The 23,634-nt window shown below is 44.0% G+C and overlaps 8 protein-coding genes and 1 non-coding gene across 10 annotated transcripts in view; 5 read left to right on the top strand and 4 right to left on the bottom strand.

Annotated features, from left to right (window-relative positions):
* The window catches only part of LOC126556186 (mitochondrial genome maintenance exonuclease 1-like), a 306,337-nt gene that overhangs the window by 7,148 nt on the left and 275,555 nt on the right, over nt 1–23,634 (bottom strand). The window lies entirely within an intron of this gene.
* On the bottom strand, nt 402–2,528 carry LOC126556079 (retinoblastoma-binding protein 5 homolog). The gene is made up of 5 exons (XM_050211276.1): nt 2,480–2,528; nt 1,987–2,414; nt 1,746–1,927; nt 1,223–1,342; nt 402–1,152 (listed from the first exon to the last, which is right to left on the bottom strand). Exons 1-5 carry the CDS (start codon nt 2,496–2,498, stop codon nt 402–404), a joined length of 1,500 nt encoding a protein of 499 aa, XP_050067233.1. The 5' UTR covers nt 2,499–2,528.
* On the bottom strand, nt 3,458–5,592 carry LOC126556503 (testis-expressed protein 10 homolog). Its single transcript, XM_050211766.1, has 2 exons — nt 4,782–5,592; nt 3,458–4,715 (listed from the first exon to the last, which is right to left on the bottom strand). The coding sequence occupies exons 1-2, from the start codon at nt 5,570–5,572 to the stop codon at nt 3,458–3,460; spliced, it is 2,049 nt and encodes a 682-aa protein (XP_050067723.1). The 5' UTR covers nt 5,573–5,592.
* On the bottom strand, nt 6,189–6,462 carry LOC126556467 (protein PET100 homolog, mitochondrial). The gene has a single exon (XM_050211731.1). The coding sequence runs from the start codon at nt 6,443–6,445 to the stop codon at nt 6,197–6,199; it is 249 nt and encodes an 82-aa protein (XP_050067688.1). The 5' UTR covers nt 6,446–6,462; the 3' UTR covers nt 6,189–6,196.
* Nucleotides 6,467–23,634, top strand: part of LOC126567431 (protein LTV1 homolog) — a 255,962-nt gene continuing 238,794 nt past the window's right edge. The window contains exons 1-5 of the mRNA XM_050223653.1: nt 6,467–6,490; nt 6,872–7,051; nt 7,493–8,280; nt 8,742–8,999; nt 9,073–9,319. Of these exons, the coding sequence (XP_050079610.1) occupies nt 6,467–6,490; nt 6,872–7,051; nt 7,493–8,280; nt 8,742–8,999; nt 9,073–9,319 (1,497 nt within the window). The remainder of the gene's footprint in view (nt 6,491–6,871; nt 7,052–7,492; nt 8,281–8,741; nt 9,000–9,072; nt 9,320–23,634) is intronic.
* On the top strand, nt 10,815–15,226 carry LOC126567432 (uncharacterized). The gene is made up of 2 exons (XM_050223654.1): nt 10,815–11,337; nt 11,409–15,226. The coding sequence occupies exons 1-2, from the start codon at nt 10,815–10,817 to the stop codon at nt 15,224–15,226; spliced, it is 4,341 nt and encodes a 1,446-aa protein (XP_050079611.1).
* Trnaa-cgc (transfer RNA alanine (anticodon CGC)) lies at nt 15,425–15,496 on the top strand. The gene has a single exon. It is a non-coding gene; the product is annotated as a tRNA-Ala (tRNA).
* LOC126567433 (lipoyl synthase, mitochondrial) lies at nt 16,268–18,097 on the top strand. The gene is made up of 5 exons (XM_050223655.1): nt 16,268–16,330; nt 16,473–16,823; nt 16,943–17,157; nt 17,243–17,517; nt 17,820–18,097. The coding sequence occupies exons 1-5, from the start codon at nt 16,268–16,270 to the stop codon at nt 18,095–18,097; spliced, it is 1,182 nt and encodes a 393-aa protein (XP_050079612.1).
* Nucleotides 18,841–22,952, top strand: LOC126555979 (cationic amino acid transporter 4). The gene is made up of 3 exons (XM_050211132.1): nt 18,841–19,040; nt 20,980–22,491; nt 22,555–22,952. The coding sequence occupies exons 1-3, from the start codon at nt 18,899–18,901 to the stop codon at nt 22,950–22,952; spliced, it is 2,052 nt and encodes a 683-aa protein (XP_050067089.1). The 5' UTR covers nt 18,841–18,898.

Genomic DNA, 23,634 nt, shown 5'->3' on the forward strand with positions numbered 1-23,634 from the left:
ATATTTTATTCTTAGGAAACCACCTTATCTCACCACAAAACACACACCTGTAGAAGGCGAGAGAGTCTTTTTGTATTCAAAGCAACCTATGCCAGTATAGTGTCGAAACTATCCCGCCGTTGTCGTCGTAGTAGTCGTCATCGTCGCCATAGTAACACGGCTCGAGTTTTTTTAACGGTGTTGTTTTGTTGTTTTCTGGCATTCTCATGTACGTTATTATTAATAGTGGGGTGGAAAAAAGAAGCGCTAAACAAAGAATTGATAAATGAACTGTGAATAATGCTTCAAACGACTTGCACACGTGTGTTTGGTTTCTTTTTTTTTGTTTTATAAGACTGTTTTTGTGTTTGCTCTTTTACACCTATCCAATTTCGTGTTGCGGAAACGGAAAGAAATGACGTTCATTTTCGCGGACGGCCGGCTGCTTTCTTGCTCGTAGTCGACTGTTTGTCTTTGTTCGTTTTGTTCTGCAACAGTGGATGCACATCATCGATCGGTGCATTATCGAGCGCGATCTCGTATTGGCTCATTTTGCGCTTTTTCACCATCGGGTCGTTTTCTTTCATTGAATCCGGACCACCACCACCCACGCCGCCACCGCCTAGTCCACCAACTGAAGCACCAAACCCACCACCAAGCGTATCGTTATCCTGCGAACCCCACCCATCTTCGGGATCTTCCACTTCCGGTGCCATCGGTAGAAATTGTAACGCGTGCTCATCCTCATACTCTTCATCGGAGCTGCAGAATGCGGCAATCGGTTCGGCGGACACTACGTCCACCTCCACTTCTTCGTCTTGTTTCGATTCCGCCGCCAGATCGACCGATTTGTCCTCATCCGTGATGTCAAACTCGGATTCCCGCTCCTCATACTCAACGTTTTCGTCCAGCTCTTTAAAATCGGGCGCAAATGCGGACCAATTTTCGACCTGATTCTGTGCCCAGATCGACACTAGCCCCGAGCTGATACTGGCAATGATCGGTCGAACCGGATGCCACACAACGTCCAGCAACAGCTCACCCTTGGTTCCGTGCAGAATTTTTACCAGATTACCGATCGATTTCTCCCACACGTAGAGTGCGTGCTGGCGAGCACTGCCGGCACAAATATATTCACCATCGCCCGAAAAGCAACACTTTTTCCATGTTGTCCTGTATTAGAGGGAATAGAAATGATGAGTTAGTCTCGCAAACGGGAAAAAAACCTCCAAATCGTACTGACTTGTTAACCAGATCCTGTAACTTCTGTATCGGTTCGGGTTCGCCATCCTTCCCGCACGTAACCACCTCCTTGGAATCGTACACTCGTATGACACGATCGGAAGTATTCACCAAAAATGCCCTGCAAACAAATTACAAGAAAAAATGTTATATTCTCTATTAAATATAAAGCCGATTTAAAGTTGATGTATCCGTTGTCAACTTGGTGACCTAGGTCAAGTGCTCTTGATACAAAAAAGAGAAACTCGTTAAATTGGTCGTGGTAGATCTATTTGGCATAGAGCCGTGCAGTTACAGTTAAATATAATGGCAATATTGAGGCAAGGCATCAATAATTGTTGACCAGCTAGATTTCATCGAAAAGGATGAGGTGTGAAGCGACAAAAGATTCAATTTGAAAACCGGGAGATCAAACAAATCAGCACAATTGAAAAGAACGAACGAAGGAATTCCACTCGGACCTTAGGGTGGGGTAACGGAAAGCTTTAGCGAATGCAGTGTTTAACTACTTCTTTTTCACTTACTCTCCTCGTCGGGCAAACTCTATGCTCTTAACAGCTGTCACACTCGAGCTGCCCAATACGATCTTAAAGCTGGCGACTATTTCGAGCGTATTGGCATTCAGAACGAGTATTTTCCCCTTTGCGTTGCCTGTGTAGATGTGTTCCCCTCGACGATCAAACGCGGCGACAATGTTCAAATCACCCTGTCAAATAGTCATAAAGTTAAGTACCGCTCAGCACTACTCCCTTCTCCCAAACTTACATCATTATCCAACGGTAGACACTCGTGTTTGCCACCGACATCCACCAAGATCGCGGCATACCGCATCGGACAGACCAGGAATTTGTTATCATTTCGCGGATGGAACTGTACCTTCAGTATCGGTGATGGAAATCGGTACTTCTGCTCACAGTCGCCGCTCAGCACGTCCCAGATGCATACGTTGTTGTCGGTGGAAGCGGACAGTAGCTTATGCCCGTTCCGTGACCAACACAAACTACACACCGGATGCACGTGGGCAGAAATGATCTTTGCGATGCCGCGCGTTAAAAAGTCCCAAATCACCACTCGCCCATCGTTGCAACCTACGGCCAGCAAGGTACCGTACTTGTTGAAAGCGCACGTTACCGCCAACGATATGCAATCCAGCGAGCCATCGAATTCTTCCGGGTAGTTTTGGCCGAACGATTCTAGGGAGGAGAGAACACCATTAGCAGCTAAACCGAAAACTTGCTCTTTGCATCCAGCTCCTTACCAAGCAATTCTAGATTCATCGCTGTATCATACGGTCAAATGCACGTTTTCTATGCTGGAAGATCAGTACAAAAAAACCTCACACTGAATATGGCTTCACGCTTTCCTATACGACAGCGCAAAACAATCAACAAACGCTTCATGATGTAAACAAACGCTTGGCGCACTTGGGCAGTGTTGCCAGATAGTACTTTCCTGCCGAAATAGGAATGAAAAATAATTTGAAGCGTTTTTTTTTAATTCAAAGCGCAAATTCAAACATTCAATCCGTAGGAAAATTCGAAACAGATTGGATTCTAACTGAGCCGTAGTAACAAAATATAACTTCTCACTTTTATGAGAATTATCAGTACACTTTAGTGAAAAGCAACCTAAACAAACCTAGGCCTAGACCTAGACTTTAGTGTAAAGATTTTGTTCTCAGACAAAATTTTGCTTCTCACTATAGTGAAAAGCACCTGTTCACTGTAGTTAAAAGATCCTACGAACAAAATCTAGCTATACCCTAGGAACCAAATCTCATCTCACTATAGTGAGCAGTTGCTTCTCATTGTAATGAGCTGTTTTAAACGTTTTCAAAGTTTTTAAACGATGATGCTGATTCGATTCGGTGATAGATTGGAGATGAATAAAATTTAACTATGACAGATTTGTGATTTTGTGTATTCTAAGAAACATATTACAAATGAAACATTAAAATATACGGAACATTTGTTATGGAAGTGGGTCAGCAATCATATCGAATTCTCGTTCCAAACACTACCCGCAAACCATACCCACAAAGCCCTCTCACCCTTCCCCGGTCAACACTATGCGGATGAAGAAACACAGACTCGGATTCTGAGATTCGAATCCTTGTAAGGACTGGGATTCTGCGATTCGACTCCTTTTCCGAACACTTCTTCGGATAAAGTTTATCAGTTGTATTTACTTATTTCAACTTTGAATTATTTTTGTTTGAACTTTTTATTCAGTGTATTTAATATTGTAGCATTCCCAACTTTAGTTCTAGGACGCTACAAAGGCGTTCCCTCTGCGCTTCTTCCTTCAAACCCTGTGCATCACAGGCAAACAATTCTTTGATCAGCTCCCGTTTGCGAATGTAAAATAGTAAGTTGCATATCAGCGTGAACCCTTCGCCAGGTTTTGCTTCATTTGTTACACGAATCGTACCCAGATTGGCTACGATCTGCTTCGCGTTCGTCTCCAACACCTCCAGAAAGGGAACATTGCCCCGTTGAGCCAGGCAAAGCAGAGCCTTCAACACAGCCTGATCGATCGTTGGTTTGCACAGCAGATTGGGCAACATTTTCAGCCAGAGAGTAAACAAGTCTTGTCCGTAGCGACGCCACAGTGAATCGTTTAGTACGATGATATCGCAAAACAGAACCAAAATTCGGTTACGGATGTCCTGCGGAAGTTTTGCCGTTATGTACACCTCCAGCAACGTTTGAAGCAGTGCACGGGTTTCCTGATTTACCGACATACAATCGATGTCGAGTAGCATGTAGCGAAGCACCTGCAGCAACAAATTGGTAGCTTCGGCCCCACGGAACTTCCAATTCAACACGCACCGTTTCACGTACTCCACTACCTTTGTGTAGGCTTGGGATTTCTTCTTGCCTGCGCGAAATTGTTCCTGAAGGCAGCAGTAGAAGTAGCAAATGTTGAAATTATGCCTGTAGCAATGATCGTCTACCGTTTGTTCGGGCAATGCAGTCGTTTTGGAGCGTTTCGCTTGACTTTTCACCTCCGTACCGGACTGATAGTATGGAAACCCGGCGAGGATTTGGGTAGAAAATTTTGCACTGTACTCGCCTCGGAACCAAAGTTTCATATCGTCGTTATTCGTTTCACTGCAGTACAGAACGGTCAAATCCCAGAGCTGGATGAAAATGGCCATTAGCAGTTCGAGCGTTGCTGCCGCTTCCTGTGTTAGTGCGTGCTCCTGAACTGCATCGGAACCGGTACCTGCGGGCCGAACCTCGAGCCAGGACTCGAACAAAACGGGCATCAGCATCTCTACGTACATTTTTAGCTTTCGACCGTCATCGACACGATCGCCCAATGAAAGTTCTTTATCCGTTCCGGACGATTTACGGAACAGCACGTCCATTGGGCAGACGGTGTACAGATGTCGCCTTTGTAGTGGCATAAACATGGTTGATGCTCCATCGAAGACGAAATTGATTTGAACAGGCTTATTCGGCTGATAATCTGAAGCTTTCGAAGCAAAGCTGAAAAAAGCAAACGGAACATTATTCGCTGCCTTTACAACCGACCAATATTTGAATCATTCTTACGGATTATCTGCCTCTTCCGTTCGACGGGACGGAACGGATTCTTCGACCGGTTCCATCGGTTCATCATTCAACGTTTTACTATCGATCAAAATCTTCAATATGCCCGTCAGTCGAGAAAGGACCTTCACCCGCCAACGTGTACTGGTCGATTGTTTGTCCAGATTAATCGTTAACGTGCGACCCGGTTTAGATTCCGTTCGCAGTTTTGAAATCATGTCCAAAAACTGTGGCAGAATCTTGTCCCGATTAGCCACAATCAAATCGGGCAAGTACAGCAACAGTACGTCCAGCAGTAGAAGCGAATCTTCCTGAATGCGCGACTGAATGTGTGTCATGCTGCAACGCAAAAAGGACAACAGCACATCGTAGTACGGCACCATTATCGATGCTCCACAAGCGGCCAGTATGCATCCGAGCGTTTTGTACGCGTCCTTACGCACGTCGTGCTCTATATCGATGGACAAGCTGGACACGTCCTTCACCACCGAACTGAGCATCCTTTGCAGCTCCGAAGGCATTTTCGTGATGATTTCTCGCACTCCACGCAAACCCTCGATCTTGGACGAAACATTGTTGAGCTTCAGTTTGGCGAGACAATCCTTCAGGCTGAGGTTTCTGCTCGACAGAACCGTGGCATCGGTAAGGTTTCGTTGTTTCAGCTGATCCGGTACGATTATTTTGCGTACCTTAAAGTTGGTCTTGGTAATGTTAGCGCCCTTGGGGAGTTTAGCTCCCTTGAGCTTAATTTTAGATTTTTCAGCTTTTTTGAACTTTCTTGAATTTCCACCCATTTTTGCAAGTAATTTGTAGGAAAAATTGTTGGAAAGAGTGCCGCGGTGGTACCAGCACCGGCAATAAAAACAAAGCAAGCGTGATATTGTTATTTTGACATTTGTTGCACGTTTTTAAACTTGCGCGAGCATGCTATACGAGCATTCTATACTTTTTTCACTGGGCTGACAATAGTGAAGCGAAATTATGATCGAACTTGGTAGAGCGGTTCCGCTCTAGCTCTGGAGTCAACGACATCGTGTTGTAAAAATCACTCCTTGTAAACTATAATTATAACATTTCTACATCAATTCATATTGAATTGAATTGATGTGATATTCTCGTTTCGTTTTCAACTTTTCCCATCACTAGCATTACAATCACTAATTATGTCTACCTAGTGATTGTCGAACGTTTTTCACTGGGCTAAAATTGTTCTCTGCTCGTTCTGGAAAAATAATGCGATCGCACAATAGCTTTTCGATTGAATTGTTTCCCAATTCCCAATTGAAAACTGTCACATTAATTAATTTCAAGCGTCCTGCCTTAAGACATCTTATATTTGTCTCTAATCTGCGATGTTACACTACAGGAAAAACAAATTATTTACATTGCGAAGGTACGAAGGCCCGCGCCACCGCCGTTTACTTTTTTTCAGTTCTCTCCATCTCTTCCAACGCTTTCAGTAGCTCCTGATCATGGCGCTCCCGTACATTGCGGATGCACTTTTCAATTTCGGCCCGATGCTGAGGGTTTTCCGGTGGATACAGCTGCCGCCTAGTATCGGTTACCCACTTCTCGAAATACTCCGGCTGATTGAACCAGTGGAACATTGCCACAGGGAAGGTCATATAAAGTGCCATTTTGCCAATTTCCAATGCCCAGCCTCCCATTTTGAATGATCAGCACTACAAATGAAAAGATTTCGTAAAGGTAAAGTATGTTCTTTGATAATCTTTTTTCCAACAAAACTTACATAAAGTTTAATTTCACAAGAACAGCGCTTCGTTCGCTCGCGTTTGTGTGTGTTTGTTTCGGATTATGTTTGTTGTTTTCGTATGGCGTTTGACATTTCGCGAAACTATTTGACGTTTCTTTCTTTGGTCGAAAAACACCTCGCACGCTGGCACGAGTTTTCTTGCTGCGCGATAGAAAACTTTATTTTTTGCATTGTTTTTAACCCAGAAACGCTAATCTGGTAGTGTGCAGTGTACAATTCCCTCATAAACGATGGTAAGTTCCCGGATTCGGCTAGCATTTGCATTGTTTTACATCCCGCACCCCCTACATAACCTACTCTGTGTTCATCACATTTGCAGGGTAAGAAAAAGTTTATCGACAAAAAGACTGCAGTCACTTTCCGGCTGGTAAACCGTAGCCAGCACGATCCCCTGTACGTCGATGAAACGGCACCACAGCACGTACTGGTACCGGTACGAGTACCGGCAAAGTACGCGAATTTGATTGCCAACAGTACCCGTCCAGTGGTCGAAGGAAAGGTAAGTGGAATCTAGTTATGAGAATAGCAACTGTTAACAGCAAAAATAGCAAGGAATTGATTCACTCTTACTCACTCCATTAGTGGGATTTAAGTCTTTTAACAACTATTTTTTGAATCCGTACAATGAGGAAGAACGCGGTCCTCAACTCAAAACCAAAGTGCTGAAGATAGCGCTGTGAGGGGGGAGGGGGCGGGGGGTGTTTTGATGCGGAATAACCCTTCATAACGACGTCATCCGGATTCTCGGGTTAGGCGACGGACTCTGCTGTTTGTTGTTCAACATCGAATGGTGCATGGCCTTCTACATAAGGGGAACGATTTTCACTCGAACTCTACAGTTCTTACTCAATACGCATATCACTCGTGGAATCTCACTCGATGGTGTGTGTCGCTCAGGATTCCCAAATAATAATGAACCGTTTTTCCCTTTTCCTTTTAGATTGATGAGGCCAAACGCAAAAAAGAACAAGCAAAATATGGCATCTTTTTCGACGATGATTACGATTATCTGCAGCATCTCAGGGAACCGGATCGTAATGAAGTGGTGTGGGAACCGGTTGCCCCGAAAGCATCCACCACTAAGCAGCAGCCTACCACATCGGACACAAAAGATGAAGAGGCTGTCCGGATTAAGCTGCCCAGCTCGGTGTTTGCTTCCGAGTTTGAGGAAAAGGATGGTATCATGAAGAAAGCGGTTGAGGTGACGCGTGGTCCACGTCCCGATTGGGATCCGGACGTAGTCGCCGCACTGGATGAAGACTTTGATTTCAGCGATCCTGATAATGCGCTGGAGGATAACTTTATGGAGCTGGCGATGCAGCCTGGCGACGGTGATGACGATGAGGATGGTGACTACGATGGCGAAGGCTCTGAACGTGAATACGATACGGAGGATATGGATGATGATTACTCGGATGGGGAAGAACGGGATGGGCTAGGACCGCTTGAGGATGGTTTCGGCAGGGAGGAAACGAAATCGCGCTTTACAGAATACTCAATGTCTAGCAGTGTGATCCGACGCAACGAGCAGCTAACGTTGCTGGACGATCGTTTCGAAAAGTTCTACGAACAGTACGACGATCCGGAGGTGGGCCCACTGGACTGTGAGGAAATCGAAGGGTACGTTGAACCGAACGATGATGTACTGCTGAGATGTGCGGAAGAGTTTAAGCGAAATCGGGAGGTAAAGTTTGATGCCGAGTTTGAGAAGCAGTGGATTCGTGAACGGTAAGTAATAATTCTCATTTTTCTCGAAATCGGATTAATCTGACTCCGATGCATTCTGGAGTTTACTCCGGAGTAGTGCGGAGTTTGCTCCGAAATAGTCCGGAGATAAATTTGGATGAATCCGTAGTAATTCCTCCGGAGTTTACTCTGCAGTAATTCGCAGTAATTACTCCGGAGTAGTCCGGAGCAATCCGGAGCAATATCCAATATTAACTCCGGAATGCACTGCGGAATCAATTGCAGATTATATTCCGGTTTACTCTGGAGCAAACCGCTGTCGATTCAGGAGTGATTCCCCATTCATTCCGGAGTAAACTCCAGACTTTAATCCTGTTTTTGACCGAAGTACACTCCGGTTTTATAAGACAGAATCAGAGTTGATTAACTCATCAACTCCGGATTTCGTACCACTAGTTTGCAAAGCAGTAAATAATCCATGAAACTTCATTTTTTCATCGTAGTCTTTCGCAACTGCAAGAGGAACAGTCCGACGAGGAAGTCGATATGGTAGTGGAGGATAGTGAACAGAAAAAATGGGACTGTGAAAGTATCCTCTCCACCTACAGTAACATCTACAACCACCCGAAGCTGATTCAGGAACCAAGGAAGGCACGCAAAATTGTCATCAATCCGAAAACGGGTCTGCCCGAAAATGTGCTCGGTGCCGAGGGTGGCAAACTGACGATGAAATCCATTGCCAAACTCGAACAGGGTGAAAGGTAAAGGATGCTTCTTGCTTGGTTTTGTATTGCCGCTTATAATGATGATCATACAATTAATGTTTCGTTACAGTGACAAACCAATCGGCCCAAAATCGCTCTGCGACGGAAGCGTTATCTCCACACTAAGCGTGCTTTCGATCAGACCTAAAGACGAAACACCGGAGGAAAAGCGTGAGCGCAAAAAGCTGCTCAAAGAGTACCGCGCCGAACGCAGGATAGAACGCAAGGCAAACACGCTGGCATTCAAGATGGAAAAGCAACTGCAGGAGAAGAGCAAGATCAACAGCAACATGACTTCGGCCCAAAGGATCGTTTGAGTTGAGCGATCGCGGAGGAGTTGTTTATGTCAGCTTTTTTTTCCATTTATGTTACTTGTATTAAAACTGTAGCTTGCTTTCCTCATTATGTAAATGAAAAATGATTCTTCAAGAAAGTCATTCTTTTCATATCTTTAAATTTCTTTCCCTTGTGCCGAAAATAGTGATTTAAGTGAGTCATCAATATAACACAGTTGCAATATAACCCAATATGTAAATATCCTTCTATAGTAACTGTGCTGATTGATTTTGATATCGCACATTGTACGTGAGTGCGGTAAAAAGGTGGTTAAATGAAGGTTTACTAAATTCCTTAACCTTCGTTTCAATGGCCAAAATACATCCTTACTTCTATAACCACCTTACCCGGGTAGGTCATACATTTTGTAGGGGTTTTTGTATTTTTCGTATTACAAAGCTTGTATCTTTTGATCTGTTCGTTGTATTTGCATGAAGTTAAAAAAAAAGTTTATGCAGATATTTCATATTAGATGGTAAATATGAGATATTTGAAGTAATATGTTAATTTCACATGACCATGTTACAAAATCATTATAAAAGAAACCTTTACGATTGATTTAAGAAACATTAATAAGTTAAACAGTACAAAGATTCACAATACAATTTTCAAAGATAAACTCTGATCAGTGATCAATTGGTCATCATAAATTCAAGCATGCTTTGGAAGCGATCTTTATTGAAAATATCAAGCAAATACGACGGGTAAATCAGAAAATACAAGCTTTACAATTCCAACAATTGCTAACTCGCATACAAAATGTATGGTCTACCAGGGTAGGTGGTCATAGATGTCCGGGGGAAAAAAATATTTAAAATTAATTTTTATTCTATAAATTTCAAGTGTGTAGGACTTCCATATCCAAAGATATTAAGGAATTGAAGTTCAATACTTACCCAGGAAGGCGGCCCGTGATAATAGGGTTGATATATATTTTTTTATATATCTTTCAACTTTAATCAACTTTAATTTAATTTAATTTTAGACCTACTAACACCCATTGTGATCATATCATAATAATACGACATGTTCCATCGATGAGTCACAATTTGTTTGTTTATTGCAAGATAAGCCAGTGTGTAAATATGCTTCTACATTAACTGTGCTGATTGATTTTGATATCAAACATTGCACGTGATTATGATAAAAAAAGGTAAGATGGTTCGCTATACACCTAAAAGAATATTAATATTCTTTCTATTGCAGTACCATGGACCTGCAGAAAAATCGTGTAAAATCCTTAAAACAGTATGACGCAACAATTATCTACAGACTGCTCACATATAGCACCTACAACAGTATACAACCCCCCCGCAGCAATAATCAAGTGGGAAGAAAGCAGATAACACGCATGCTGTTATTGAAAACCAACAAACAAACACCGCAGTCTTGATTGAAGTGAGGTCTGCATCGGTCGGTGGATAGAGTGAAGTAAGTGTCCGTTATAAAAACAACACTAGGCTATTCAAATTCAAAATGGATAAAACGTACCATGCGATACAAGCCGCCATGCTGGAAGGAAATGTGGAGCAGTTAAACCAGTTACTATCGTCGTGTAACATTACCGATGGGCAGATACATTTGCAACTATCCGGACCGTACGCTGAACTGAAACATCGCAACATAGTCCTATCGGAAGAAATGGTACACTTTGTCGAGTATGAGCTTGTGAAGGGTAGCTATCAAAATGCTTCCAATGCTTATCACTCGACCGAAAATGCTGCCACGGCGAAGAGTACGGATATTGCGAATCGTATTGCGCATATGGTGCAGTGCATCGATCTTATCATTACCGATCACAAGCCGGACTCGTATACGGATATTGATGAATGGTTGGTACTTCGTTTGCGCCATATCTATGCCCATGTGTTCTTTCTCAAAACGCACCTACGCAAGTTGCCACTGCTGCAGTTGCAGTTCTGTATTGCCGTATTTCTAAAGCTGGTAACGGGCAAACCGATTAATGGTTTCGATGTGTACGCGTTTACCATCGACAAAGGTAGACGACAAAAGGTAGGACTAATTTTCGAGATAGTTTGTAACAATAATCTTTTATTATTATCATTTTAGAACGCATATTTCGGTTCCTGAAAATAACTCGGAATGCCGTGACGAAGGATATGAAGCCGGCGGTAAGCCTGGATCAGTATGTACTATACGTACGCCATTTGTTAAATCGTGCTACTGAAACGAAGCTCTCTGGTGTTCCGAAACGCATTCGCACATTCGTTCAGCTGCAAGTGAAAGCACTTAATCCCTCCATATTGGAAGACATGCGGAAGGAGGTTTCCTTCGCTGAACTACCACCACCATCCAAACAGACATTAAAATCGTTGTACGAAAAAACGATCGATTGGGACCATCGAAAGCGATCGAGTCGAACGTTCAAGGAGTTACACGAAACGTACTTCATCATGAAGCAGCACTATTCCCTTCGCAAGCTAATAGCATACATCGACGGCATGCGAGAAGGTCCTTGCAATGATCCACCGCACAAGCAACCGCCCGTACCCTCGCCCACACGAATCCGTGCGATTAAACGCACCCTGCAGGTGATTGGAGAGATGATCAAGAGTACACGCGAATCGCCCAACATAACGGCAAAACTAAATCGAATTCTGCAACTGATCACATCGGAAGTGTTGGCGGAACGGACGAAAGATTTGAGGCAATTTTTTAGCCACGGTTATTCGCTCGCCAAATGGGAACTGGAAGAGGAACGGTGTGATCAGCTGGGGGCGGTGTTTCAGAAGATTGAAATCAATCTTCGTGAAGCACGCCGCTGGTTCGTGTACACACAAACGCAACAAAATCTCTTAATCTATCGACGATATTTAGCCTATCTGAAGGGGTTCCGATCGATCGAAGCGCTGCGTAGCTATATCGCTTTCATTGGAACGGAATTTAAGGGCAGTTTAATTGAGACGTACCTTCCGGAGCAGCTCACGGAGGCAAAGTTACTGGTGGAATACATGTTGGGCAGCTCGGAACCTACCGGTACTGTTATTGATCCAGCAACGAGGGACGATTTGATGTATATAGTAAAGGATCTGAAACTTCGCATCGATGCTATTCGTGTAGAAAATGCATCACTTGGGCAAACGATCGATGAGTTCTTTTTTCTGGAAGGCTACATTCGTCAACCAACGGCAACGCTTAACCGCGTGCAACAAACCGTCGACTACATTCTTTCAAAAACGCAACTCGCTAGACGTCACAAGTTGGTACAGAAAACGGATTTGATGTATGCACGCGAATTGCTGACCCGTCTACAGATGGCCGAAACGGACGAAACGCGCCGGTACATGTGGAGCGCCATCTGGACACGCTTATCTAAGGAACAGTTTGGTGGACTGGATACACTGTTGGAACGAACAGAGCATCGCGTCGATGTGGCACTCGATGCAACGGTCAAAACGATCCAAGCACTTCATCTCCCACTGGAAGATGACGAGTATGTACAGTTTGTGAACCGCCGGCTAGCGAAAAGCTACTACGAAAATGTGTTTGTACTGGATAACAAATATCGCGTGCTGAAGGAGATCGTGAAGGATCGCCGAGCGCAACAGACATCTAACGTACGTGGCGTGCTGGAAAAATTAAAAGAACTTCGAAAAGAGGACGAACACACTTTTCAGCATATGTTTGACGGATTGCTCGACAGCATGAAGCACATATTGGGCAATTGCGATCAAACCAACGGCATCTTACCTTCCATTACCGATCAACTAGCGCTCGAGTATTGCCTGCTGGAAGCATCGGAAATACTTTGTAGTTTAGCTCTATTTCGTGATAACACAGCCGACCTAGCGACGATGCCCATTCCGGTAATTACGGGGCGCAATCTGAGAAACTATTTGGCACACGATATGCTGGCGTACGATACACTAACTGCCTGCGCAAATGCTGTCGTGCTAAATGCACGATATTTGGTGGAAAATCGATTTAAATTGTATGGCAACTCGGGAACAGCGACACCAAGGACCAAGGTTATCGATTCCGGAGAAGTGATGAAAAAGATGCAATTTCAGGAAATATTTCAGCATCAAACCGAGTGGACACACGAACTGGTTGAGTTTTTCCAAATTATTAAAAACTTTCAAACAGCCGTCCTACAGCAACGTATCCTCGGCGCAAAAGAAACGCATTCCAGCGTTGATCTGCTGCTTATGGGACGAAACTTTCTCGATCAGGAAATTGTATCCATTGCACTGAGTGCAAATCCTTCCCAATTTGCTGGACAGCTGCTGAACTTTGAAGCCAATAGTTCTAATTTTTTTCATATTCTCATAGAGTACTTTAAAAATGACGATCTAGTTCAAAAGATAAGGCAGTTGATTCACAGTCCCAAAGTGTTTTGCACCAACTTAGCGCTAAAGTACGGATTAATTGATGTTTTACGATCGTTGTGGTACCGAATCAATGAAGAAGCGATGAAATCGATCATTACGACCGAAATGTCTACCATCTTTATGCGTCATTCTTCAGAGCTGATACGGGAACTTGTACTGCTGTTTCCTGCGACATGGTTTGTAGAGCTGGAGGATCATCTCGGAAATACGCTTCTTCACTGGACGGTGCTACGTTCGGATTTGGAGCTGTTGCAATTTGTGTTGTGTCGCTTCAAAATGCTTTTCAAAACGAAAAACAAATTCGGTGATGTTCCATTACTGATCGCCGTCCGATACCATGCGGATGAGGTAGTGCAACTACTGCTAGATCACGGTGCTGATCCATGGATCGAGCCAAAAATCGTACAAACGTTAGCAATTCAAAACAGACAGCAACTATTGCAGCGATTTCCTGTTGATATAGGACGAATCGTAGCTGGACAGGCGCACGGATTCCGCAACAATCCACTAAGGGCGGCCATCGAAGCGAACAATTACGAATTGTTCGTGACGCTGCATAAACAGTTCAGGTATGAGCTCCAGAAAGGCGACCTGCTTCATTTAGCGGCACGTTTAAATAGGGTTCAATTTCTGGAGTACATACTGACTGCTGAGGGAAAGATCGCAGTGGATTCCATCAGTCAAGATATCTCATTCACCCCACTCATGGTGGCATGTGCCTCCGGACATTTCGAAGCCGCACAGCTACTGCTACTACATGGCGCGGATGGACTATTTCATAATGAAAATAATACCAGCCCCTGGCATTGTGCTGTACATGGCGGGAAAAGGAATATCCTTTCCTTGTTACTATCCACGCCAAACATGAACGTGAATGCGGTCACTAGAGATAAACGCTCTGCGCTAAGTATCGCCATCGAATCCGATCAGACTGAAGCTCAAATCAACTTCCTGCTAACTACTGCCGGCGTAACGGTTGGCTCGGAGCACGTGTTACACGCATCCCTACACGGAAAGCGAAACATTTTGAAGCTGCTAATCAATCGTCAGCCAGAGCATTTGTTGGCGAAGGATTTTCTGCAGCGAAGTCCATTGATGATAGCAGTCATTTTGAACGATGCTACCATGACACAGTACCTGCTCGATCGTGGTGCCGATCGTAATACGGTGAATCTACTTGGAATGAACTGTTTGCACGTTGCGGCGTTAAATAATTTGGCGGGCATTACGAAAATACTATTAGCAGCGCAGGTTGACTATGAGGCAGAAGACAATTTCGGACGCACACCGCTGGTAGTTGCACTGGAAGCCGAACATCTTACCATTGTAGAACAACTGATAAATGGTGGAGCTAGTCCGAAGAGTGTATTACTTTACCGGTTTAAAAATCATCGTAATGCCACGCTGCTGCACAAGTTTACGCTGGAGAAACGTCCCCGAATGATTGAGTATCTGATTAAGAAGCTTCAGTTTCCAACAGATTTAGTCGATGATGATGGTAAAACGGCAGAAATGTTAAAAGGAGATGATAATTAAATAATTATAAGTGCAATACTGAATAGTGTTTAAAGTAAAGCATTTGCATAATAAAGAACAATAATTTTTGTTGTAGGATAATAACGAAATGTTTGAATAAGCAGAGATGCATGTGGGTTTGACGCACCTGTTTCCTAATCAACTCATCCTCTGACCGTTGCTCATCCGATCGTCACCGGACGACGTCACCTCATCATCGGGGATGTAGCTCAGTGGTAGAGCGCTCGCTTCGCATGTGAGAAGTCCCGGGTTCAATCCCCGGCATCTCCAAGCTTTTTTCTTTTTCTGCTGTGAGTTTTCTAATAGATTAGTGCAATATAATGGCTTTTTTATTTCCTCAAGCATAACAATAGTTTTTGCGATCTAATTTGAAAAATCCCTCTTAATCGAAAGTCATCGGTCCGCAAGAAATTTCAAACTGTTGAAATTGATGCGAAACGGTGAACAAAATCTCTAAATTGCGATTTCAGCCTTTTCTACATTGCCTCGTGTAGGTAGCTTATATATGGGACGGATTCTCAAAAAGTAATTTCAAAGCGAGAAAATTTCACATATTCTCATGTGAACCTGAAATTTTGATTTTAAAAACCTCTCGTGGCACGCCATCCTTAGAACTTTTATTCTGAAATCTCTCGTGGCCTACGGCCTATACATTTGCTGCGTTCTGTTTCCAGGATCAAGTAGCTGTGAAATCGTCATCTCGTAAAATTCTCTCTAATTTGAAAACCCTTTTATTCAACAGTCCCGATGAGTCGCAGATTACAGAGAGTTCATTGTAGTTGATTATTAAATAGTAATTATTGTTACATAAATGTTACCAGTGATTCAATAAAGTTTATTAAAAATATATATATATTTTATAATGAAGCATAAAAATTAATTCAAACGTCAACAAATTATTCGCTGTCAAAAATGCTCGTTCAACATGGCAGAATGCACTCAGCCATGATCAAACCCTGCTGCTTTGCATAAATTGAATGTCATAACAACATGAAAACACTACCCCCAATCAGTTTTGTTTTTCTCTAATTTTCCTTCACGATGGCTAGCAGTGTGCCGTTGTTGCGAAATTCGCTACAAAAAGGCAAATACGTTCCATTGCTGGTAAGTTTTCATAAAAACTACAACACCAATCCCATTTGCTATAGCCACCCTCGATTGAATTAAATCTTCCGAAATGTACTGATTATGAAACATTTCCCAGTTGCTAATGCGTTTTTGCTAAAATGACCTCATGCATTTTCAGATCCCTCAGCAATGCAAACACAGCGCAGCAAGTGCCAGCAATCAGCTGGAGAAAATTCGCGAGCGATTGGAAAGTGGCCCAAACTTCCAGAACTTTGTACAACATCCGGACTACAATAAAGAGGACTGGTCCGCATACGAAGGAAAGCTACGGCGCGAGAAGGGCGAAAATGACCGATTGCGTTTGCCGCCCTGGCTGAAGACAAAAATTCCGATGGGTAAAAATTTTACCCGTATCAAGGAACAGTTGCGCGAGCTCAAGCTAGCAACGGTATGCGAGGAAGCAAAGTGTCCGAACATTGGTGAATGCTGGGGAGGTGGCGAACATGGCACACAGACGGCCACTATAATGGTGAGCGCATGGTTCACTGATAAGCGGCGCTTGTTATAGACGACTCTTATCAATGAAAGTGAACGTGGTGAGGCTACTGCTTGCCATATGCTAATTCAAGGCTTATGTTTCGGTTTTAGCTGATGGGTGACACCTGCACACGAGGATGTCGATTTTGTAGCGTAAAGACGGCACGCGCCCCACCACCACTGGATCCGGCAGAACCGTTAAATACGGCTACGGCTATTGCATCGTGGGGTTTGGATTACATTGTGCTTACGTCCGTCGATCGGGATGATCTGCCTGACGGGGGATCCAACCATATTGCCGCAACTATTAGAGAAATTAAGAAGCAGTAAGCATTAGTGGACACTGGAAAAATGTTCAAAATGTCACAAGCTTGTGAAAAATGATTAATGACATTCTGAGTTTTCCCGTAGGAATCCGCGAATTTTTGTGGAATGCCTTGCACCAGACTTTCGTGGTGACCTTGCGTGTATCGAAACGGTCGCCATGTCTGGATTGGATGTCTACGCGCACAACATCGAAACCGTGGAAGCCCTCACACCGTTTGTCCGCGATCGTCGAGCACGCTATCGTCAGAGTCTGGAGTGTTTGGCAAGTGTGAAGCGCTTCAATCCGAATCTCATGACCAAATCCTCCATAATGCTTGGATTGGGCGAAACAGACGAACAAGTTGAACAAACACTCATAGGTACTATAAGGGAGGTGGAGACACAGGAATGGCACTGGAGTCGACAGTGATTTCGATTTCGGTTTTAAATCCGAAGTTAAATCCCCAGTAGACCGCGGAGTAATCCACAGTTGACCCTGGAGTAATCTGGAGTAACATTCCGTTAATTCCACCTTTCAATCCGGGCAATAATATCCGAGATTACTCCGGAGTCAACTCATTATTTAACTCCGAAGTGCTTACCACTACTACAAATACGTGTAGTATGTGCTAAGGCACAAGAAAGACCCTGTTTTTTTCAATGCTCTTTTTTTGTACCGTAGATCTTCGCTCGGTCGGTGTCGATTGTCTTACACTTGGACAGTACATGCAGCCCACGAAGCGACACCTGAAAGTGATCGAGTATGTGACGCCGGAAAAGTTTAAACACTGGGAAGAGCGTGGCAACGAGCTTGGCTTCCTCTACACCGCCAGTGGTCCACTGGTACGCAGTTCCTACAAGGCGGGTGAATTCTTCATCACCAGCATACTGCGTAATCGAGCCACGGCAGAAGCCGCTACAAAGGCAAAGGAAGACACGGAAGCGCCAAAGAATGTCTAACGTATGTTCCTGAGCAAATAAAATTGTTATAGCTATTGATGGCCATAGGTGCAATAAATGTTACTCTCTTCGATATCGAAGATGCTTTCCCGAATCAGGACGCTTGCCGTTTCATGCTCTATCCCAACAAAACTTCTTCAAGAAATGGGTAATGCTTTGCGATTGCGCATGACGAACGCCTACGTTCATAGCGATGTCGCGCAATGTGTGCGGGTGTGAGAAGGTAAGGTACACACGGGCCTAAAAAAAATCGAACAAGTTGCCACTCACCGTGTGCCAGACGGTGTAGCGTGTTAGGTTCGTCACAGAACCAAACAGACTTTGAAGGTGTACAGCACGGACGGTCCTTCTACTTCCGCACCTGGTAGGAGGTCCAACCGTGGACCGAAGGTATTTTCAGTGGCGATAAACAGAATCTGGTTCGGTTAATAATTGGCTATCTGGCTCTGTTTGTGAATTATAATCCAGTGCGCTCGGGTCACTCGTGCATTGCAGGTACCACCAAATCGCTTATAAATTTTTTAACAAGTGATAACATACTGAGGAATTTTGTTTTCCTTATAATACTAGCAAAGGGTCATATTTAGAAAAGAAAATATTTCATGCATGCTTTGTTCGCTAGCAAATGGAACGATACCAAGAGAAATGAAACGGAAAGAAAAATGTAATTACCTTCCACCTGTTCGTTCCATATGGCAGGATTGTACGACGCAACCGGATACGAGCCTGTGGAGGCTGTGTGCGTGTGTGCGTGTGTTGGAATTTGAATCGTAATTAGGCTGTATCGGGCACTACGTGACGATGCCCAGCGCTAGGAGGATGATCTTGGGGCACGTTATGTCCGGTCTGTGCACGAAAATGAACCGCACCAAACAGCTTCCGGCGGATCTGATGGAAACACCGTTGAATCGATGCTTAAATACCTTCGACATAACGCTGCTGGGTAAGTTTTCTTTTTTTTTTTATACGTTCCCTGAAGAAGAGGCCAAAAAAGGATAATTAATCTTTAATGTAATACACACCCCTCCAACACGCAAACACACACACAAACATTTCATGGCCTACTATCCTGTAGCGAAAGCAGAAGGATACAGTACATACATTCTACGTTACGTCAAAGTAAACAGGTGGCAGTTGTATTGTGTTGTTTACATCTTTTTTTTGTGTTGTTTGCATTATAATAGTTCTGGCTAATTTTGGTGATTCCCAGAATTTTCTGTTTTAGTTTCGTTTACCGAAATTTAGACAAAAAAAAAGATTTTTTTTCAATTGTTGTAATATTTGGTTTGTGTAAATAGGTGTTACGAAAAACAGCATATGGAACAAAATATGTTCAAGGACGAGCCAAGGGGAGAGTATTTTCCACATCCTGACTTTATTATTGGGTGTAGAGAGTTTATTTCTAATGCTTTTGCAAGCAATAACACTGATAACACTGATGCTTCTTTCTGCTCTGCAGCAAGCTTAAAGCGGGAAAGAAGGGCAATCTAATGCTAGGTTACATTCAAGGAGGAACAAATGCGGAAACTACCTGACAGATGAAGATTAATTAAAATGAAAGGAAGATTAAAAGTGATTGAATCATCTGAATCATGAGACAAGATGATCATTATTACAATGTACAGTATGACGCGTTTCCAAAACCATAGGATCTCTATGACGAAGTGATCTTGAAAGAACATACAAACAGACAGAGGACAATAGATCTGGAGCATCTACAGATCCAATTCATAAGCTACCTAAAAAAAAATATTGTTGAGCCACACTACACGCCTTTGACTTAATGAGTCAAGATAGAAGTCGTCTTGAGTCATACGGCGGCATAGGTGTTGAGCCAAAGAAATATCTTTGAATATTCTCGATTCTGGTTGAACCCTCAGAACTGGACGGCCCCTATACAACCCATGCGTACTTCTCGATGGAGCGCATTAAACTGCAATACAATGTCCGAAGACAAGTAGGACCCCAGATACCTACAGTTACACAAATGATGAATCCAAGAGTTCTTCTGGCACCCAGCATGACTTCGGTAACATGTTCTTTGAAGATCAATCTGTCATCAAATAGTACACCAAGGCCACGAATAGAAGTAACACGGACAGGAAAGTTGGGGATAATGAAGAATTAAACAAAATAAGACTACGAAAATGCTAGAAGGAAGTTACAGAACACTTACACAGGAGAAAAATTGAAGAACACCAATTAGAAAAGGAATCTAGACAATTCTCAAGCAGGGGACAATCAATCAGGGAAGAAGTAGTTCGGAAAATTCTTGATGCCATCAGCCTACCGCAGATCACAATCCGGAGGTAGAACATTACAAACATAATTCACAAACAAGGCAAACAAGAGTGATCTTAGTACAGTACCTTGAGGAATACCGAAAAAAAACTTGTTGAAACATGTTGTCCAAATTTTATTTGGCTGGAGCACTCAAATAATTGACCAACCATTTAAGAATTACATTATTGAATCCCAATTTTTTTATAGTTTAGCAATCAGTAGAGCATGAGAGATACTATCAAATGCTCCACGGAAGTTAGTGTAAACTGAAATCCACAATACATAAGGCTAGTAGAAGTAGAACGTCCAGCCATAAAATCATGTTGCTTAGTGCTAATAGCTGTGTTGCAACTAAACATGAAATTTTGATAAATATCTAGTTCTAAAGATTTATCCTTGGCGCTATTTTTGGTTATTTCTCGAAAATGTCGATAACCAATGATCGACAGCGTTTTTTTCTTCAAATTGGATCAAAAATCAACTAGAATAAATTACCCCCTACTCAAGAGGCCCCATTTTCGCGTCGCGAGGCGTCGTTCAGTTAATCATTCAATAAATAAAATGAACAAAAATCCACTAATTTAATGTTTCCGTTTTAGGTATCGGTCACATGGTCGGTGCCGGGATCTACGTGCTCACCGGTACCGTTGCACGCGAGATGGCTGGTCCGGCGATCGTGCTATCGTTCATACTAGCCGGGCTAGTATCACTACTGGCAGCCCTTTGCTATGCAGAGTTCGGAACACGTGTCCCAAAGGCCGGCTCGGCTTACGTCTACACGTACGTTTCGATCGGCGAGTTCTGGGCGTTTGTCATCGGGTGGAACATTATCCTGGAACACATGCTCGGTGCAGCCTCGGTAGCACGTGCCTGGAGCGGTTACGTGGACTCGATGCTGGGCAACATTGTGGCGAACATTACGATGGAAATTACGGGTGAAATGCACGAACAGCTGCTGGCCAAGTATCCCGACTTTCTAGCTTGCTTCGTGTGTTTGAGCTATGCCGTAGCACTGGCGGCCGGAGTCAAGGCAACGGCCATGATAAATAGCATACTGACCACGGTGAACGTGGCCGTCATGGGGCTTGTGGTGGTGTTGGGCTTTTGGTACGCCTCGCCAGACAACTGGTCCCTACCGGAGCAGGGTTTTATGCCGTACGGGTTTGGCGGTGTGCTAGCGGGAGCGGCCACCTGCTTCTACGCTTTCGTCGGATTCGACAGTATCGCTACGTCCGGCGAGGAAGCGAAAAATCCGAGTGTTTCCATACCGTTGGCCACCATTTTGTCGCTGTGCGTAGTGACGGTCGGGTACGTGCTGGTGAGCGCAGCACTAACGCTTATGATTCCTTACAACGAAATTAACCCGGCCGCGGCTCTGCCCGATGCGTTCGGTATGCGCGGTATCACGTGGGCCAAGTACGCGATCTCTACGGGAGCCATCTGCGGAATGACGACTACCTTGCTTGGGTCACTCTTTGCTTTGCCCCGCTGTTTGTATGCAATGGCCAGCGATGGATTGCTGTTTTCATGCTTCGGGAAGGTGAATACGAAGACACAGGTACCGCTGTTGAATCTCGCACTGTCGGGCATCTGCAGTGCACTGTTGGCGCTGCTCTTCGATCTGGAAAAGTTGGTGGAGTTCATGTCCATCGGAACGCTGCTCGCCTATACGATCGTTTCGGCAAGCGTGATCGTACTGCGCTATCGTCCGATATCGGTAGAGGAAACCGTCCATTTGGCACCGGACACACCCGGCACGGATGAGGAAGATGGTGGGCCAGCTCTGTCAGGCGGTGGAGGAAATGCTACAGCTGGCGCTGCCGGAGGTGGCATTGATTCGTCCTCTCAGTCGAGCACAATCGATCCTTCATCGCCAACGAGTGAAATGATTGAGATTGCGCTGGCCGGTAGACTGCGGCCACAGTTTCGGTGGCTGGAACCGGTGCTGGGACGGTGCGAGCCGGGTGTGGCCTGTTCCGGTGCGGTGTTAATGTTTTGTGTGCTGAGTGTGGCTGTCTGCTTTCAGCTGGAGAACTCCTGGGATGAGCTGTACAACGGAACATGGTGGGCGCTGGGACTTTACGGATTTCTTCTGTTCTGTCTTGTTGCTTGTAAGTAAAAGTTTTGATCGTCGTATGACTACTTCTTACCGGGGGTTTTTACTATCTTTCAAGGCGTTGTTGTTATATCGGCTCACCATCAAAACACTCGTGGGCTGCAGTTTAAGGTACCGTTCGTACCGTACATACCGGCGTTAAGCATTTTCTGCAACATTGAGCTGATGGTACATCTGAGCTTCTTGACCTGGTTACGATTCTTCATCTGGCTGTCGATCGGTATGCTGGTGTACTTCCTGTACGGCATTCACAACAGCAAGGAAGGAGAGCTCGGCACGTCGTACTCCATGCTGATGTCTACTAGCGAAGCGATCCGTGGCTGGGGTTCCACCAGTACCGCTCTTGGCGGTGGGACAAAGGTAACGGTGACGAAGATAATCAAAGGAAGAATCAGTCGCAAGACAGCCGGCGACAGGCAGGCGATAGTGGACGATGACGATGACGAAGATTCTTAATTCAGAGTGGCTGTTGGTGTCGATTTATTTCCATTTCCGTTGACATGAACCACCTCTAAGGTTTAATGCCCTGTTGTACGTAACGGGGTGATAGTTCTAAGTTACCTGGTGACCGTTTCAGATGCGAGCAGAGAACGAGCAATGTATTTGTTAAGATTTTCCATTTGTTTCACAAACCATTCCGAGGTATTGTTGTACTTCTTACACGAACGAGCTAACTGAAAGCGAACAACTACAATGGTCCAAATGGCAACCACTTTGTCATACCATATAGGGATATCATCAGTGCAAAATTTGTAGGTACAAGTTTGTTAACATTTTTTACGAAGCTATCTACCAAAGACTCTATCGCCAGGATCACACAACACTGCTGGGAGCACAAATCTGTGTACTATATAGAGGTACTGTTACTACAAGCCTAATTTAATAATAACTATTTCTGTACATCGGTCTACCCATTATACATTACGGGATCTTGTATGTGAATCGTTTATCGCGCGGTGATCCTGCAGCAAGCGTGCAAATGGTGGCGTTTAACAGTTTAAATATTCTATGAAAGGTAGGGTAGCACAGTATTAGATGCACAGTATTAGATATTATGCTACTAACAATTGCCTTAGAACAAAACAATGTGTCTGCATAAAATAAGTGTAATGCGCTGTGTTTTAATTTTACTATTTCG

This window comes from Anopheles maculipalpis, chromosome 2RL (genome assembly GCF_943734695.1).
Source record: "Anopheles maculipalpis chromosome 2RL, idAnoMacuDA_375_x, whole genome shotgun sequence".
NCBI lineage: Eukaryota > Metazoa > Arthropoda > Insecta > Diptera > Culicidae > Anopheles > Anopheles maculipalpis.

Excerpts from the sequence above, each read along its gene's own strand:
- LOC126555979 (XM_050211132.1), top strand. The coding sequence starts at position 18,899 with ATGCCCAGCGCTAGGAGGATGATCTTGGGGCACGTTATGTCCGGTCTG. Across the intron at positions 19,041-20,979 it reads CTTCGACATAACGCTGCTGG|GTATCGGTCACATGGTCGGT; the intron begins GTAAGTTTTCTT and ends TTTCCGTTTTAG. Across the intron at positions 22,492-22,554 it reads TCTGTTCTGTCTTGTTGCTT|GCGTTGTTGTTATATCGGCT; the intron begins GTAAGTAAAAGT and ends CTATCTTTCAAG.
- LOC126556079 (XM_050211276.1), bottom strand. Across the intron at positions 1,343-1,745 it reads GAGTTTGCCCGACGAGGAGA|GGCATTTTTGGTGAATACTT; the intron begins GTAAGTGAAAAA and ends ATTTGTTTGCAG. Across the intron at positions 1,153-1,222 it reads TTACAGGATCTGGTTAACAA|GACAACATGGAAAAAGTGTT; the intron begins GTCAGTACGATT and ends CCTCTAATACAG.
- LOC126567433 (XM_050223655.1), top strand. The coding sequence starts at position 16,268 with ATGGCTAGCAGTGTGCCGTTGTTGCGAAATTCGCTACAAAAAGGCAAA. Across the intron at positions 16,331-16,472 it reads GCAAATACGTTCCATTGCTG|ATCCCTCAGCAATGCAAACA; the intron begins GTAAGTTTTCAT and ends ATGCATTTTCAG. Across the intron at positions 17,158-17,242 it reads ATTAGAGAAATTAAGAAGCA|GAATCCGCGAATTTTTGTGG; the intron begins GTAAGCATTAGT and ends GTTTTCCCGTAG.
- LOC126567432 (XM_050223654.1), top strand. The coding sequence starts at position 10,815 with ATGGATAAAACGTACCATGCGATACAAGCCGCCATGCTGGAAGGAAAT. Across the intron at positions 11,338-11,408 it reads CGCGTTTACCATCGACAAAG|AACGCATATTTCGGTTCCTG; the intron begins GTAGACGACAAA and ends TTATCATTTTAG.
- LOC126556503 (XM_050211766.1), bottom strand. The coding sequence starts at position 5,572 with ATGGGTGGAAATTCAAGAAAGTTCAAAAAAGCTGAAAAATCTAAAATT. Across the intron at positions 4,716-4,781 it reads ACGGAAGAGGCAGATAATCC|CTTTGCTTCGAAAGCTTCAG; the intron begins GTAAGAATGATT and ends TGCTTTTTTCAG.
- LOC126556467 (XM_050211731.1), bottom strand. The coding sequence starts at position 6,445 with ATGGGAGGCTGGGCATTGGAAATTGGCAAAATGGCACTTTATATGACC.